The sequence below is a fragment of the Xyrauchen texanus genome, chromosome 28 (genome assembly GCF_025860055.1).
Source record: "Xyrauchen texanus isolate HMW12.3.18 chromosome 28, RBS_HiC_50CHRs, whole genome shotgun sequence".
NCBI lineage: Eukaryota > Metazoa > Chordata > Actinopteri > Cypriniformes > Catostomidae > Xyrauchen > Xyrauchen texanus.
Window position 1 is genome coordinate 26130903 of NC_068303.1, and position 13599 is coordinate 26144501.

General features: G+C 36.1%; 1 protein-coding gene across 1 annotated transcript; it reads right to left on the reverse strand.

Annotated features, from left to right (window-relative positions):
* Positions 1-197: 197 nt before the first annotated feature.
* Positions 198-12792, reverse strand: eif5 (eukaryotic translation initiation factor 5). The gene is made up of 12 exons (XM_052096348.1): positions 12717-12792; positions 12242-12477; positions 11420-11699; positions 9442-9523; positions 9188-9360; positions 6164-6275; positions 4958-5079; positions 4620-4781; positions 4335-4496; positions 3987-4151; positions 2349-2489; positions 198-2213 (listed from the first exon to the last, which is right to left on the reverse strand). The coding sequence occupies exons 3-12, from the start codon at positions 11489-11491 to the stop codon at positions 2118-2120; spliced, it is 1287 nt and encodes a 428-aa protein (XP_051952308.1). The 5' UTR covers positions 11492-11699; positions 12242-12477; positions 12717-12792; the 3' UTR covers positions 198-2117.
* Between the last annotated feature and the right edge of the window lie 807 nt (positions 12793-13599).

Here is a 13599-nt window from a genome sequence, read left to right on the forward strand (position 1 = left end):
ATGCAATAAAACAAGGTTGCTTTTACATGTTATAAGGCTGCTACAATCTCCAAAGAAAGAACTAGTAACAGGATTTGCCAACGTTTACAGAGTTCATGACATAAAATCTAATGAAACCGTACTTATGGATATATGGAAATTCTGACCAGTAAATAAATCCATTCTCTGCAAATATGCAAGTCTTTTTTTATACAGTGTTTATTTGTTTATATTTGTCTTGGGATTGATGCCTTTTACACGCATAATCAGAAATGTTTTCGAATACTGAACACTACCCACCAGCTGCACAAATGTAGGGGTGATAGGTGAGACAATAATTTAGTATTAATGGAATAGTTCAGCCAAAAATGATAATTCTCTCATCATTTACCCACCATTATGTTGTATCAAACTAGTATGACTTTCTTCTGCAGAACACAAAGATATTTTAATGTAGATACAATGTTTGTTTGTCCTCACAATGCAAGTGAATGGTGACCAGAACTCCAAACACCTAAAAGGAGAAAAAGTCAGCATAAAAGCAATCCAACTTTAGTAGTTTAATCCATGTCTTCTAAAGCGATCCAATCGATTTTGGGTGTGAAGACCAAAATGTAACTCACTATAAATCTTCACATCAGCAGTTTCCTCGAAGATCATGATTTCAAGCTTGATTACACTTCTTGTTGTGCCATCTAGCGCTCTACGCATGTGTGAAGCAATAGTAAGTGTAATAGAGCTTGAAATCATGATCGTACCATGAAAAAGGAGTAATATTTTGGTCTGTTCTTACCCAAAACTTCAGAAGACATGGATTAAACTACTAAAGCCTTTTAGACTACCTTTATATCCTTTTTGGTCACCATTTACTTGCATTGTATAGTCAAACAGACATATCTATATTACAATATGTTTGTTTGTGTTCTGCAGAATAAAGTTGTGTTTGAGATGACATGAGGGTGAGTAAATGAGAGAATTATCATTTTTGGCTAAACTATTTTTTTTAAAGGAATGTTCCGGGTTCAAAATAAGTTAAAGCTCAATCGACAACATTTGTAGCAAAGTATTGATTAATATGTACATTTATTTTGACTCGCCCCTCATTTCTTAAAAAAAAAAAATTAACATTAAAATACTTGGTTTCAAAAGTATACTCACGAGACGTGTGTAAAATTATTTGTGTGAGATAAAATTACTTACTGTAAAGTTCAGCCAATTTTACACATTCATTGCCATGATGACGTAATGTCAACAAACCCTAAAACAACTGTAAAATGTACAATTTAAACTACTTTCCAGCTCAAATAATACACAAGTTTTAACAAAATAATTAATGCAAGTGCTTTTATGAAATAAGCTTAAAGTTTCTGCCTTTAAACTATCCAAATATGGTCCCCATACACTTCCATTGTAAGGGCCTGACTGAAACACAAATTTGTGCTTTTAATAAAGAGGGACGAGTCACAAATTATTTTGATTTAGCTTAACTTGTATTTAACCTGGAACATTCCTTTAAGTACAGTAAATTTTATATGACCCCTTATGGTATCTCCAAAAGCTGTTACAAATCAGCCTTCTGACGTAAATGTCAGCAAATGTTAATGTCTTTTAAAAAAAAAAGTATTGAGAAAATAACATTACGACCATTTCATGACATTCCTAATTAATATGGTATGGATTTCACACCACTGGAAAAAAAAAAATACCAAGTGTAGTTGGTCATTTTGTTTAAGGCAGCCTTTTCCGCTCCAAGATGGTGATTTTTGGCTATAAGCTGCAAAGTGGACCATACAGACTTTATAATGACAAAACGATACTATGCTAACTGATTAAAATAGTAAAAGCATTAGAATCAACTGGACAGCAGGTTGAATTCACAGGCAAAAATCTTTATTAGTTGCAAAAATACAAGGGGATATCATGTGCATTATATGCTCTATAATCTAAGAAATCCATGCAGAAGAACAGCAACAATTCATCAAGAGAGCTGGTGAGAAAACTAAAATAAGAGGCTTTCTGCAGAGCACCAACCCAGGCCTTCAGCTGAAGAGAAGGCCAATGGAGGTGACAAGGCATGCGTCTCACAAAAATAAGCGTAGCAATATATTAAGAGGCAACTTAAGCTTTTTGGTTTATCTTTAAATAGCATCAATATCAATGTCCTCCTCATGGTCTGGCTTTTCAAGTTTTGTGGTCTCCATTTTCAGCTCACGGGCGGACGACGAATATACCACCTGGGAAAAAGGGGAAGAGTGAATTTCTGCCCTTTCCAGCAATGATGCTGATTAAAGAAACTGAAACTCTGTATACCATATCTTTTGAATTTTCTTAAAGTCAGGTAACAGAACAAATAACATCTTAATTGTTACCTCAAGATTGTCCTTGTCCTCTTCCGCTTCTTCCTCAGTGCCTTCACTCTCCTCTTCTGCCTCCTTAAGCCATTTAACAAAGGGCTCTGCCTTGGCATGAATCTCCTTAGCCAAATCTTTGGACACATACTTCTTAGAGACCTATAGTAGAAACATTAGTAATCAGATTGGGCTTTAGCAAGCAGTATGCCAGTGACTAAATTTACCATAACGCATCCCCTTTGGACACACAGGTTAAACGAGTTCAAGTGTTGCCTAGCAACTGGTAACTAACCGAATCTGCCTTCCACCCGAAGCTATATTTATGCCAATTCAACCACAGACAACTGGTATAGATTTGACTTTGATGCATGCTTGTAATCAGCAAAAAATACTTTTTGGCATCTGATTTGGTCCATTTTCAAACGTGGTTCTAAAACCGATAATAATCTGAAATCTGATTAGATTCTCCTCTTAATTCAGAATTTTGCCAGTTACATGACAGATACATTTAATGTGTGCCACGACTGAGCGATAGAGGTAGAGTGATTAATATTAAAGATGTGAGACATCAAAAAACAAATGTCAAATCACCAATCACAGTAAAACTTCTGTATGGTCACACAGATGTTTTAATAAACATCTGATGCATGTCAATGCCAAAACGAAGCATTAGATCTTGCAGTGGCAGTGTGAATTCAGTCCACATGTCATTTTAGAAAGTCTAGAGGGTATAAAGATAGGGTATTGATTGATTTGTCATCAGATCAGCATTTTCAGGATTCATGCTTTAAAAATGCACTAAGGAGGTAAAAAAGCTTTTTTATTGTTCTAACAAAATTATTCCCATTATACCTGGATTGGATCTGTTGAACTCATGACTCATTTCATAAAAGGGCCAGCCCCAGTGGAGATGAAAAGATAATAAATAACTGAATATCATAGCAGGATAACTGATGTGACAAAAAGGTTATTTTGTACTTCCAAAACATTTTTCCACTTTCATTTTTGTAGTTCAAAACAACAGAACTCACATATTAGATGCTTGGTATAAATTTATAATGTTCTATCATATACAGAAAATGCATATGTTGGGCAATTCCATGGAAAAAGAAAACGTTTTAACCAAAGGAACAAAACGCCCTTCTAAATTAGATCGCGCTATAATAGATATTGCCGTCCAGACCATTATAGGACACGCACACACACACACTATTTACATTGATTTGTAGAACAGGTGCTAAAACAGTACATTCTCTTTCAGAATACCAGCAGTTCAGCAAGTGTCACAGAAGTGTTTTGATAAGAGCGCACATTTACTGCTATTTTTTATTAAAATTACATTTTTATCATCAACTGAGTGTAAAGAACCTAAAGCATATTAAAGACATAATTCAATGACAAATGGATTGCAGGGATCTCATCTTTGGCCACTATACCACTCAATCACTAGTGAAGTAAATCTGAACATTTATCAGCCATTGGCTAATCACAAATATTATAGTCCATATGCGAGGGATTTACTCGCACTGTACAGGGTTACTGCTTGGAGTTAAAGATCAAACTTAGCATTTTAAATTCAATATTCAAGGTAATTCAAATACAGAAAAACTATTTTTACTCGGCCCTATATAGTCGTGTGTTGAGTAGGTAGGTTACCTTTTCAGCCCATGCAAGGATGATATCTTCCTCCACCAGGTCTGCATCATACAAGTCTTTGAGTATAACGGAGACTCGTGGCAAGAGTTGACTCTGATGCAGCTTCACCAGGCACTCAAATCCACCCAGCAGATATTTCTGAGCTTTCTTATTGTTGTGGCAGAACTGTGGATAGATAAGATCCATCACTCAGAAACGCAAACAACGTCTTTTTTGTAGCAATTGAAATGCAATGTATTTTACCAACAGGAATAAGCTTTGCATTTGGTGCCTCGGTTTCATTTTCTAACCATTACAAATGTTTTCAGATGTCTGGGGAAAAACACAAACTGAGCACAGGGGACATACCCTGAGGAAGTGGCGCTTGTACTTCTTGATCTGTTCTCGAATGTTCTCATCAAAGAGCAGCTCGCTTAGGATGAGAGGACCCATGGCCTTCACATCCAGTCTCTCAGCCTCAGCTAAAATCTCTTTATCTGCAGAGTCAATCGATCCACAGTCCTTCTTTTGCTTTAGAAAGGAAGACAAAGTCAGTTACTGGATAAGCATATTGTGCGCTATGTAAATTAACCAAATCAAATGTCCCAACCAAGGCAATCTTCTGCAAGTTTTGCAGTAAGATTAGACAAACACCTTCACGAAGTTGTAAAATATGTTGACCCTCTCCTCCAGCGACTTCTCCAAGTCTTCGGTGAGTGTGAGGCCTTTGGCATGCTCGCTGATCTCCTCCATCCTGCGACGCTGGGCCTCTTCTGTGGTCTCCTCAGCCCAGTCTTCATCATCATCATCCCCATCCTGCAATAACAAACTCACATTCAACACAAGCACTCCAGACACCAAAGTCCTGGGCTAGTCTTAGCATATCTAATAACCTGGCCTATAAAAGCTTTACGTTTTGACACACTGATATCCTACATTGTACAGACTGAAATAATCTTCACTGTAGAAGATGCTCTCAAACCAGCACTTACCACAGCATCAGGGGCATCTATGTCATTATGGTCACCAGCCTCTCCCCCACTTGAGCCATTCTCTTTGTCCTTCTTTCGGTTCTTCTTTTCCTTCTCCTTTTTCACAGATCCACTTTCATTCTCTGCTCCAACAGGATAAGAGAGCACATTAACAAAACAGCAAGAGGACACTTTGTGAACTTCAATTAGCATGCCTGTTTGTGTCAGGAGTCACAAGAAAATAGTGTTTGAATCACCACTATAGCACATGCTACTCAAACACATCCCACAAAAAAAATTATTCCCACAAACGATGTGGTTCAAAATACGATACGAGATTCACGATTCAATGCAACAAGACTTAAATTTCAAATTAGTATTCAAATTTAGTAAAATACACATTATACCAACAATCATGCCATGGTCCAAATCATTGAGATCACATTTTTCCCCATTCTGATGGTTGATGTGAACATAAACTGAAGCTCCTGACCCATATCTGCGTGATTTTACGCACTGGTGGCCAAACCTGTTTGAACTGACAAAGTCTACGCTAACTCAGATAACCACTCTGTACAATTGTGGTGAGAAGAATATCATCACAGAATGCTATTCTGAGATGTGGGTTGGTGCTGTTTTGGTGGCACGAGGAGGACCTACACAATATTAGGCAGGTGGTTTTAATGTTGTGGCTGATAGGTGTAGGGCTACCAGGAGATGGTGCATGACAGATTCAACAAAGATTCCAGTGGCATAGAATGAAACTCATTCTGTGAAATCTCATTACTAAATTAATGTCTGCATGCTGTGCAAACCTTTAATCATTATTGTGTTTGCATGAGTAATACAATCGTTTTATTTGTTTAGAGATGTTTTTGGACACTAGGATACATTTTTTTTGATTGCTTTGTCGTCTCAACACCAGATTATATATTATTCCTTATTTACACCCAAAGATATATAATGTCAAATCAGAAAAAAGTACATTTTTGGCTCAAGTTTTTTTTCTCCAGCAGTTTCTTAGGCTTAGAGTCTCTAATTATCATTACATTTTTTAAAGTGTTTGTAAAGTTATAAACCTTTAATTTTGGGTATGCATCTAAAACAGGAAATCTTTAACAACCTTTCTTAAAGGGCTAATATATACAGTATCAGGAATATGTTCATAATATCATTGTTTTTCACTACCCAAGAATAAACAGCAATAATTATTATCCCTGCATTTACCTGGTGGATTCTTCAGAATGAAGGTGCACAGTTTGTGTCTGGTGTCCAACATCCCTCTGTACCCACAGGCCTTGCAGGAGTTTCCAATGGTCTGCTTCTTGGGATTAATGTGCTAAAAAAGAAAAGGTATGATAAGACCTTAAACAAATTCCGGAATATTATTTACTGCAACAGGCTGCAAATGCAGCTCCTTATCTTGCCCAGAATAAAATTTAAAAAGCTATAAGACAAATTACAGCTCTCATGATCAATCAACCTCTAGTTTTCTGTAGCTGAAACTTGTGGAGAGACTTTTGTATGCTTTGGCCTGTTTGTTATTTCTTATTTATGGTGGAGAGCCTTAGAGTAACACTACAAAGAAGACTACAGCATGAGACAGAAACTAGGCCAGCTGAGACCATGCATAATAGCTGCAAGTCATACGGTACTATACTGCAGAGAAATGAAAGTGGCAAAAAAAACAGTGCACATTCAGTTAAAAACAACTGCTTTTGCTGAAAAATGAAGACAAAGCCCCTTCTGTTAAAGGCTCCATTATTGGTTTTGAACTTTAACAATAAACAGCCATGAGAGACTGAATGTGGCCATGTAAACAGCTAATGACACCGCCATTATTCTCTTTGCACCTGCAAAACAATCTCAGCACATACAGGCTATGTGGGTGACCCTAAAGAGACCTGCATACTCATCACATTATAACACAAAACCATAAAGGGCAACCAGTTCAACAGTGCACCAAGGACATCCTGCTCACAATTTTGATCAGAACTCAGATGTTCATCAATTGGCCTTGATCAAAGTGAGATTGTATTACCCACCTTCACGAAGTATATACCCAAAGTATTATGGGTAGGGCCCTATGATTTCTGCGTTGTGGAAAACATGGACAGAATCGCGGAATCCATTGATAAAAACTGAATTAACTATAAAAACGCAGAATGTGACATATGTGGGATAAAATTAATGTATAAACACACAATTAATTAGATTAAAATTGTGATATGTCCTAGTTGTCCAACATCTATCATTCTGAATCAATGTGCAAAGTTGGAACTGTAGCAAGGTATCTGCATGTATCAGCTCATCCAATTTAATACCCTTTTCAAAAATATTTAAGACCTGCTTGTTACTTAAATCACTATCGGGGTTAATGCAAATAGATACCCACCACAAGATGCAATATGAAGTCACATATTAACATGACACGCTGCAAATGCAAGAGAAAAGGGCTGGTTTTATACTGTATGCCTACTGAGAGTATTTTTATACAGACATCTACAGTAGTTATTAAAAGTTAATTACTTAGGCTTATGTTCATTATTATACACAAGGTTCCTCGACTGGATGTCACACCAAAACACTTACAGAAACATCCATTTGTTTTTCAGTGCACTCATTGAGGCTCTCGTCAAACATGAACTCAAATGGCCCGGCATTATTAATTAATACTACTAACAAGCTTCTCCTCCAAACTAGGCCAAATCAAATTATATATGCCGTCATGCCACACGTGAAACTTTTTGCTTTATCTGAGCTATATTTTTGCTATATCGGTGAACATTGTAAAAGCTGGCAAATATATTTGTTTTACAAATGTTAAAATGCTTTACAAATGTTCTGAAACACCACATAACTTCAGCCTGTAATGAATCGGTTGCCATTTATTTATTTGCACCAATTCGGTTGGCCTTATAAAAAGCAGTATTTGCCAACATCTTTACCAACCACTTTTTTGGAACCTGTTTGAATATTATATTTTATTATTAATAATCAATGTGGGTTCATTTCAAGTTTTTTATTATAATATAAAATGGAATTATTATGAGGATTAGATTTGCTTCTTATTTAATAGTAATATATTTCTGTAGTATTTACTTCACATTCACTTGGAGCCTTTAATTTGGGGGAAAGGGCAGTGTTTATTTAACATTGTTTCACATTTTAAAATCTGGATAAACATGGTCATCTCATTTTCTGTGATATTGTGACACATTTTTAGATTTGTATAATAACTTGGCTTTGAATCTGGCCAGCCGATTGTACACCACCGTCTTACTTTAATTCACTACTCCAGGTCTATGTCCCGTCTCGCTCCCTGCAATTTAAGAATAAGCGACACCTGATGGTTTCACTGCAATGTATCACAAAGACGCAGTCGATCATTCAAATTCTCTGTTCCTCAGTGGTGGAAAGTGCTACCACCAGATCTCAAATATATTCTCCAGATATCACAAACAAAGCTGTCTTTTGTTCCAAACTGCATATAGACCGTTTAATATGTACCATTATCAATGTAGAAGACATTAATACTCATCTTCAATTATTTGTATTTTTTTATAAAAAAACTTTTGAATACAAGTAATTTCACCATAACGTGCGATATCCTAAAATATTCTGTGTTGTAAAATATTTTACTAACTTTTTCCACCAATTCATGTTTGTATTAATTTAGAAATGAGTTAATTCAACGTGGGACTTTTATTTGAAAAATGTCAACGGCATCTCGTCTCATTATCTTCACTCACACTTTGCAGAGTAAAAGCACAGGACAGTGCCAGTTATAGCTACAGATGCACAAAATGTGTCACACTCCATTATTTCAGTCAGATGTAACTTACTAGAAAGACTTTGCACTGAACACACATGAAAGCAGTGCGCCCACTCTATTCTCTGCGAGGCATGAAAGGTTTTCTATCAACTTTTTGACCCAAAGAGGGAAAAGCTCAACAAAAAACAAAAACTCTGGTATTGTAATTGAAGACTTTTTATGGCCTTATTTTCCACCAGATTGTTAAAAAGTATTAAATACTTTTTAATGACCCACGGAGACCCTGTGTAGACAGCCTTTACTAACTATATTACAAGGCAGAATAATTGTTTATTTCCATTATTATTAAAATCACTAACTAACAGCCTTGAGTGGCTCATTGATCTAGTATATTATCTTCACTGAATAATTCAAATATAATTATTATAATTTTTTTTTAAATGGACATTTAAATGGAGGATTGCTTGTTTACTTACCAAATCAGTTTCAGGATTGTCACACTCAGGACATAGCACAAACTTGCGAATGAATCCATCTAGCATGTCTTGCAGTTTGTTTGCCTCGTGAGATCCGTTGACAATGTATCGGTCATTCTTGGCATCAAACTGGGTCTGGGCTCCCAACTCACAACCAAAGAACTTGGTGGGATCTAAACAGATGTTACAGCATAAAGTCTTTTTGCCACAATCCAATCAGAATATATTAAATGGCTAATAAATACAATGCTCACATGTTGGAGGCCGATTCAGAGCCTTGGCAACATCAACCATGTTGACAATGACGGTCTTGATTCCATTCCCCTTGCCTTCCACCTGGTGAGAAAAATAAACATGATTTAGGCCCCTAAACCTTGGTGTGGATCAACCATAATTACAGGGATAGGTCAATAATTGTCAAAGCCGATTAACAAAAGTTTTCCCTATGGTTAAAACTAGGGTTGCCAATTAACTGAATCAATTCTGTGTAATTATGACAAAAAATAACATGTTAAAAACAATATTAAGCAAATAAACATGTCGTCATCTGTACAAGGAATATTCCTAACATTGGTGCAATTCAAGCTTAAAATACTTAATTTTGGATGTGTGCCAAGCACTAAGGATGACTTCAGACCAAACTTATTCTTGTTCTTAAAAATCCTAAATGCAGCGCAACGGTTTAAAGAAACACTGGCGTCTCGAGACGCATTTTTAAAGGTTGAAGTTCTTTTAAAAACACAGCGCTCCTTCACGAGATGCTGAATAAAATATAAAATGTGGGGAAATGGTTAAAGACATCTGACAAGCACGTTTACATATAAAACCAATTGAAAACAATGTGTGAATGCAAAAGCACTCGTTGTGAACGGCCCCTTTTAGGTGGAGGTCTTTGGCCGTCACGTCTTGCTATCTTAACAGCATTTCTGAGATTAAGCAATAGGTTTTAAAAATGTTTTGTCAGGAAAGGAGTTCAATTTGGAAACTTGAATTGAGTTCAATTTTCTCATGTTCAGTTTCATTCTGTTGTATGGTGTCCATTTGAACAGCCCCTGCCTGGGATCGTAGTCTGAGCCAGGTATCCACCGAGTTCAGCCGAATACCACAACTATATAGGAATATTGCTACTGTATATACAACTTTATTGAATGAAAAATGCTGCGGTATCGCTGTTATTATAAAGCTTGAGCCTGGGGTAGTACTGTGGCACTGAGAGCAGCACCATCTTAACACAGAACTGAAGCTTTTCCCCCCTTATTTTACCAAACATTTGAGAATGTGAACTGGCTAAATGTATTTATTTTTGTTATGCACTTTAGTTTAAAATAAAATGCTCTTTTTTTAACAGCCATGAATGTTCTTTGTAATAATACAACACTATACATATATGTAGTCATTGCACCTTCTTGTGGACATAGGAAACAACGTTAATTAAAACATTTGGTGACTTTAACATTTTAATTTAATGAGATTTTTGGTGATATTTAAGGTGAAAATTCAAATTTAGTTTCTCAGAACAGTTGACAGCCCTAGGGGACAGTAAGTGAAACTCCAGCTGTTTAGGCAACATGCAGCTGTACAGAGAATAAACCAAACTCAGTCTTGCTAGTCATTAATGACAGCACGATATGAGAAGGCATTCTTGCATTCAAACACAGCTGGATGGAGCGCAATTCCGAATGCAAGGATCTGGAGATGGGTTTTTCTTGACACACAAAAATGCTGCGTTTGACGCAATGCAACAAGATTTAGATGGTCCAAAAGCATCCGTCTGACATGGACATGTCCTTTGAAAAGCCCTTGTAATAAATCCATCTCTGACAGATTGACAAATTCATTTGCAAAATGGATTGGAGGGCAATGATAGGCTTATGTTCAATAACATGGAAATAAACAATACATTGCCTCCACTTTTTCTATTGTCTTATCAGTGCTTTACAACAATAATGCATTTTAATTATCTGAATTATTCTATTTAGTTATAATATATATATATTGTATTTACAGTTATTTATCCATTTATAATTAATTATTATACATTGACAGTCATTTCAGGGCCTATCTCAGCCAAATATATATAAATGTGTGTGTGTGTGTGTGTGTGTGTGTACAAATAATTCAATTAAAACATTTAATCGCTTGAAAGCCCTGGTTAAAACAATTAATCTCAGACAGACACTGGTACTAAACATTAGTTTTGGTTGTGCATGGGCCACGTTAATCAACACCCACCTTTGCAATCAGACGGGGCATTTTATAGCGGTAGAACTGGTCTAACACGCTGCGGTTGACATTGATGGACATTTTGGCTTCCCGTATGTTTTATCAGCAAGACGAGAAGATCTTGAATTGGCTATTATTGGTATCTTCTGTGTGGAGAGGAGGGGATGACATAAACAACTGCAAGAGTACTCTGTCTCTGACATGAAAAGGGTACGGCCACTGAGGCTCCAGGCTTCGAGCTCGTTGACTAAGTTCCCCCCAAACAGGTTCCGGCAGCTGCACTATAGCACTGTGAAATGGAAGACAAAATGAGAGGAATAATTAAGAGACAATTTGATACCATTACAGCCTTAAAAACTGGTATCAACAACAGCAGACAGGGAAATCGAGGTTAATGTTAAATGACTGCCCACTTATCTTATGAACACCTGTCATAGTGATATCAGGCAACTCATGTTCTGTAAAACCCATTTACAATCTACTCCATTAATATGCTGTAATGGACAGTAAACGTTGGTATAATCATTAATTACTGCGTATGTAACGACGATTATATAATTTATAGGATATTTAGGTGCAATAATCAAGCATGTGGCTGCATGGCAATAGGATGCATCCCCAAACAGGCCGCAGTTGAGCAACCCCATGCTGCAGAGTGCGTCACACCATAGGAGAAATGGAAACAGGACGCCATTTTATTCGGTGCAGTATACAATACATTAAGACTGATATGCATACAATCACACTCATGATTTCACATACCAACTAACGCGAGAGCACACGCAACCGCGAGAGAACAAATATACATTGGAAACAACTACATCAACGTACCTTTCCCATCCGTAGCTCCTGTCGTCCAGGTACTCGCCGTTTTCACAAAACAACGACATAAACACACCGCTGGTCGCCCTGAAAAGAGGTGAACTTCTGGTTTAAGATTGTTCAGTTTAGTTTGAACCGCTAGATAGGGCTGGACTCGGCGGGTGCCTGGCGGGTTGGGTTACACCTTGCGAAGCAGAGTGATAAACCCTAGGGAGAAAACTCACGACGCCCTCAATGAAGAGGATCTGAAAGAAATCAGCATTGAAAAGCAAACCAAGCAGATTACTACTTCACACCACCAACAAACGAATGCTGTTGTTTACTAACTCGACTGACGTGCTATAGCTAGTAAGCTAACATATGGCAGGGTTAATACAAAGCTAGCACGCTACACCTCCTCACTTCGAGTACACACACATATACACTTATTTAAGTCAAATACGACAAGGGCTGTGTCATTTTGTTTTCAACAAGTTTAACTCACCTCACGTACTCAAAGCCACAATGACCGCATAATACGACCGCGTGACTTCCAATCTTAACTAGGCTCCAAAATAACCCCGCCCTCTTTCCCTTAACTAATGTTTTGATTGGCTTGCGCCTCTCTGGTTTTTTTCTATTTGTCAAATGTACAATCAATCATATTGCACTGAGCAGTTTTCTTATAAGCGTGTTACTTATTAATACACTTGTAAACGTGTACATAGATTCTATCCAGCAAGTTATTATTTACAGAAATTTAAAAAGATGATGATTATGACAACAGTGAAATAAAGTGATTTGTTTTGGCATTGAATTTATTCAGTTACACTGTGACGTAATATAAAAAATATATTAATAATAATATATAATTATATATATAATGTATATGTATATATATATACATATACATCAATGAAAATATTCACCATTTAAGATATTTTTCACTGTTGTAGGAAAATTTACTTTTTGGATTCATCGACTATCCAAAAAAAGATGAAAAATTAATCTAATTCTATTTCTGACTAAATTTCATATTCATAAATGCAAATTCACTAATAAAAAAAAAACAACTTTATGGTTTTACTGACTGAAGTAAAGCTGTACATTGACAATATTAGAAACTATTTAAATAAAAAAGCTTTAAAGACCTTAAACATTTGTGAATTAATTACTTGAATTATAAATTTATTTTATACCTGTATTTTGCTTCTATTTTTACCTTCTCCTGGCACTTCTGTATTTTTATTTTTCCTTTTATTGTTGTTTTTTTATTATTAATGTTATACATTAATGAACAGTAATGTTTAATATTTGTAATTACACAAAAGAAAATTATAATCCTGAGGTTAATTTAATAATATATATATATATAATAATAATAATTA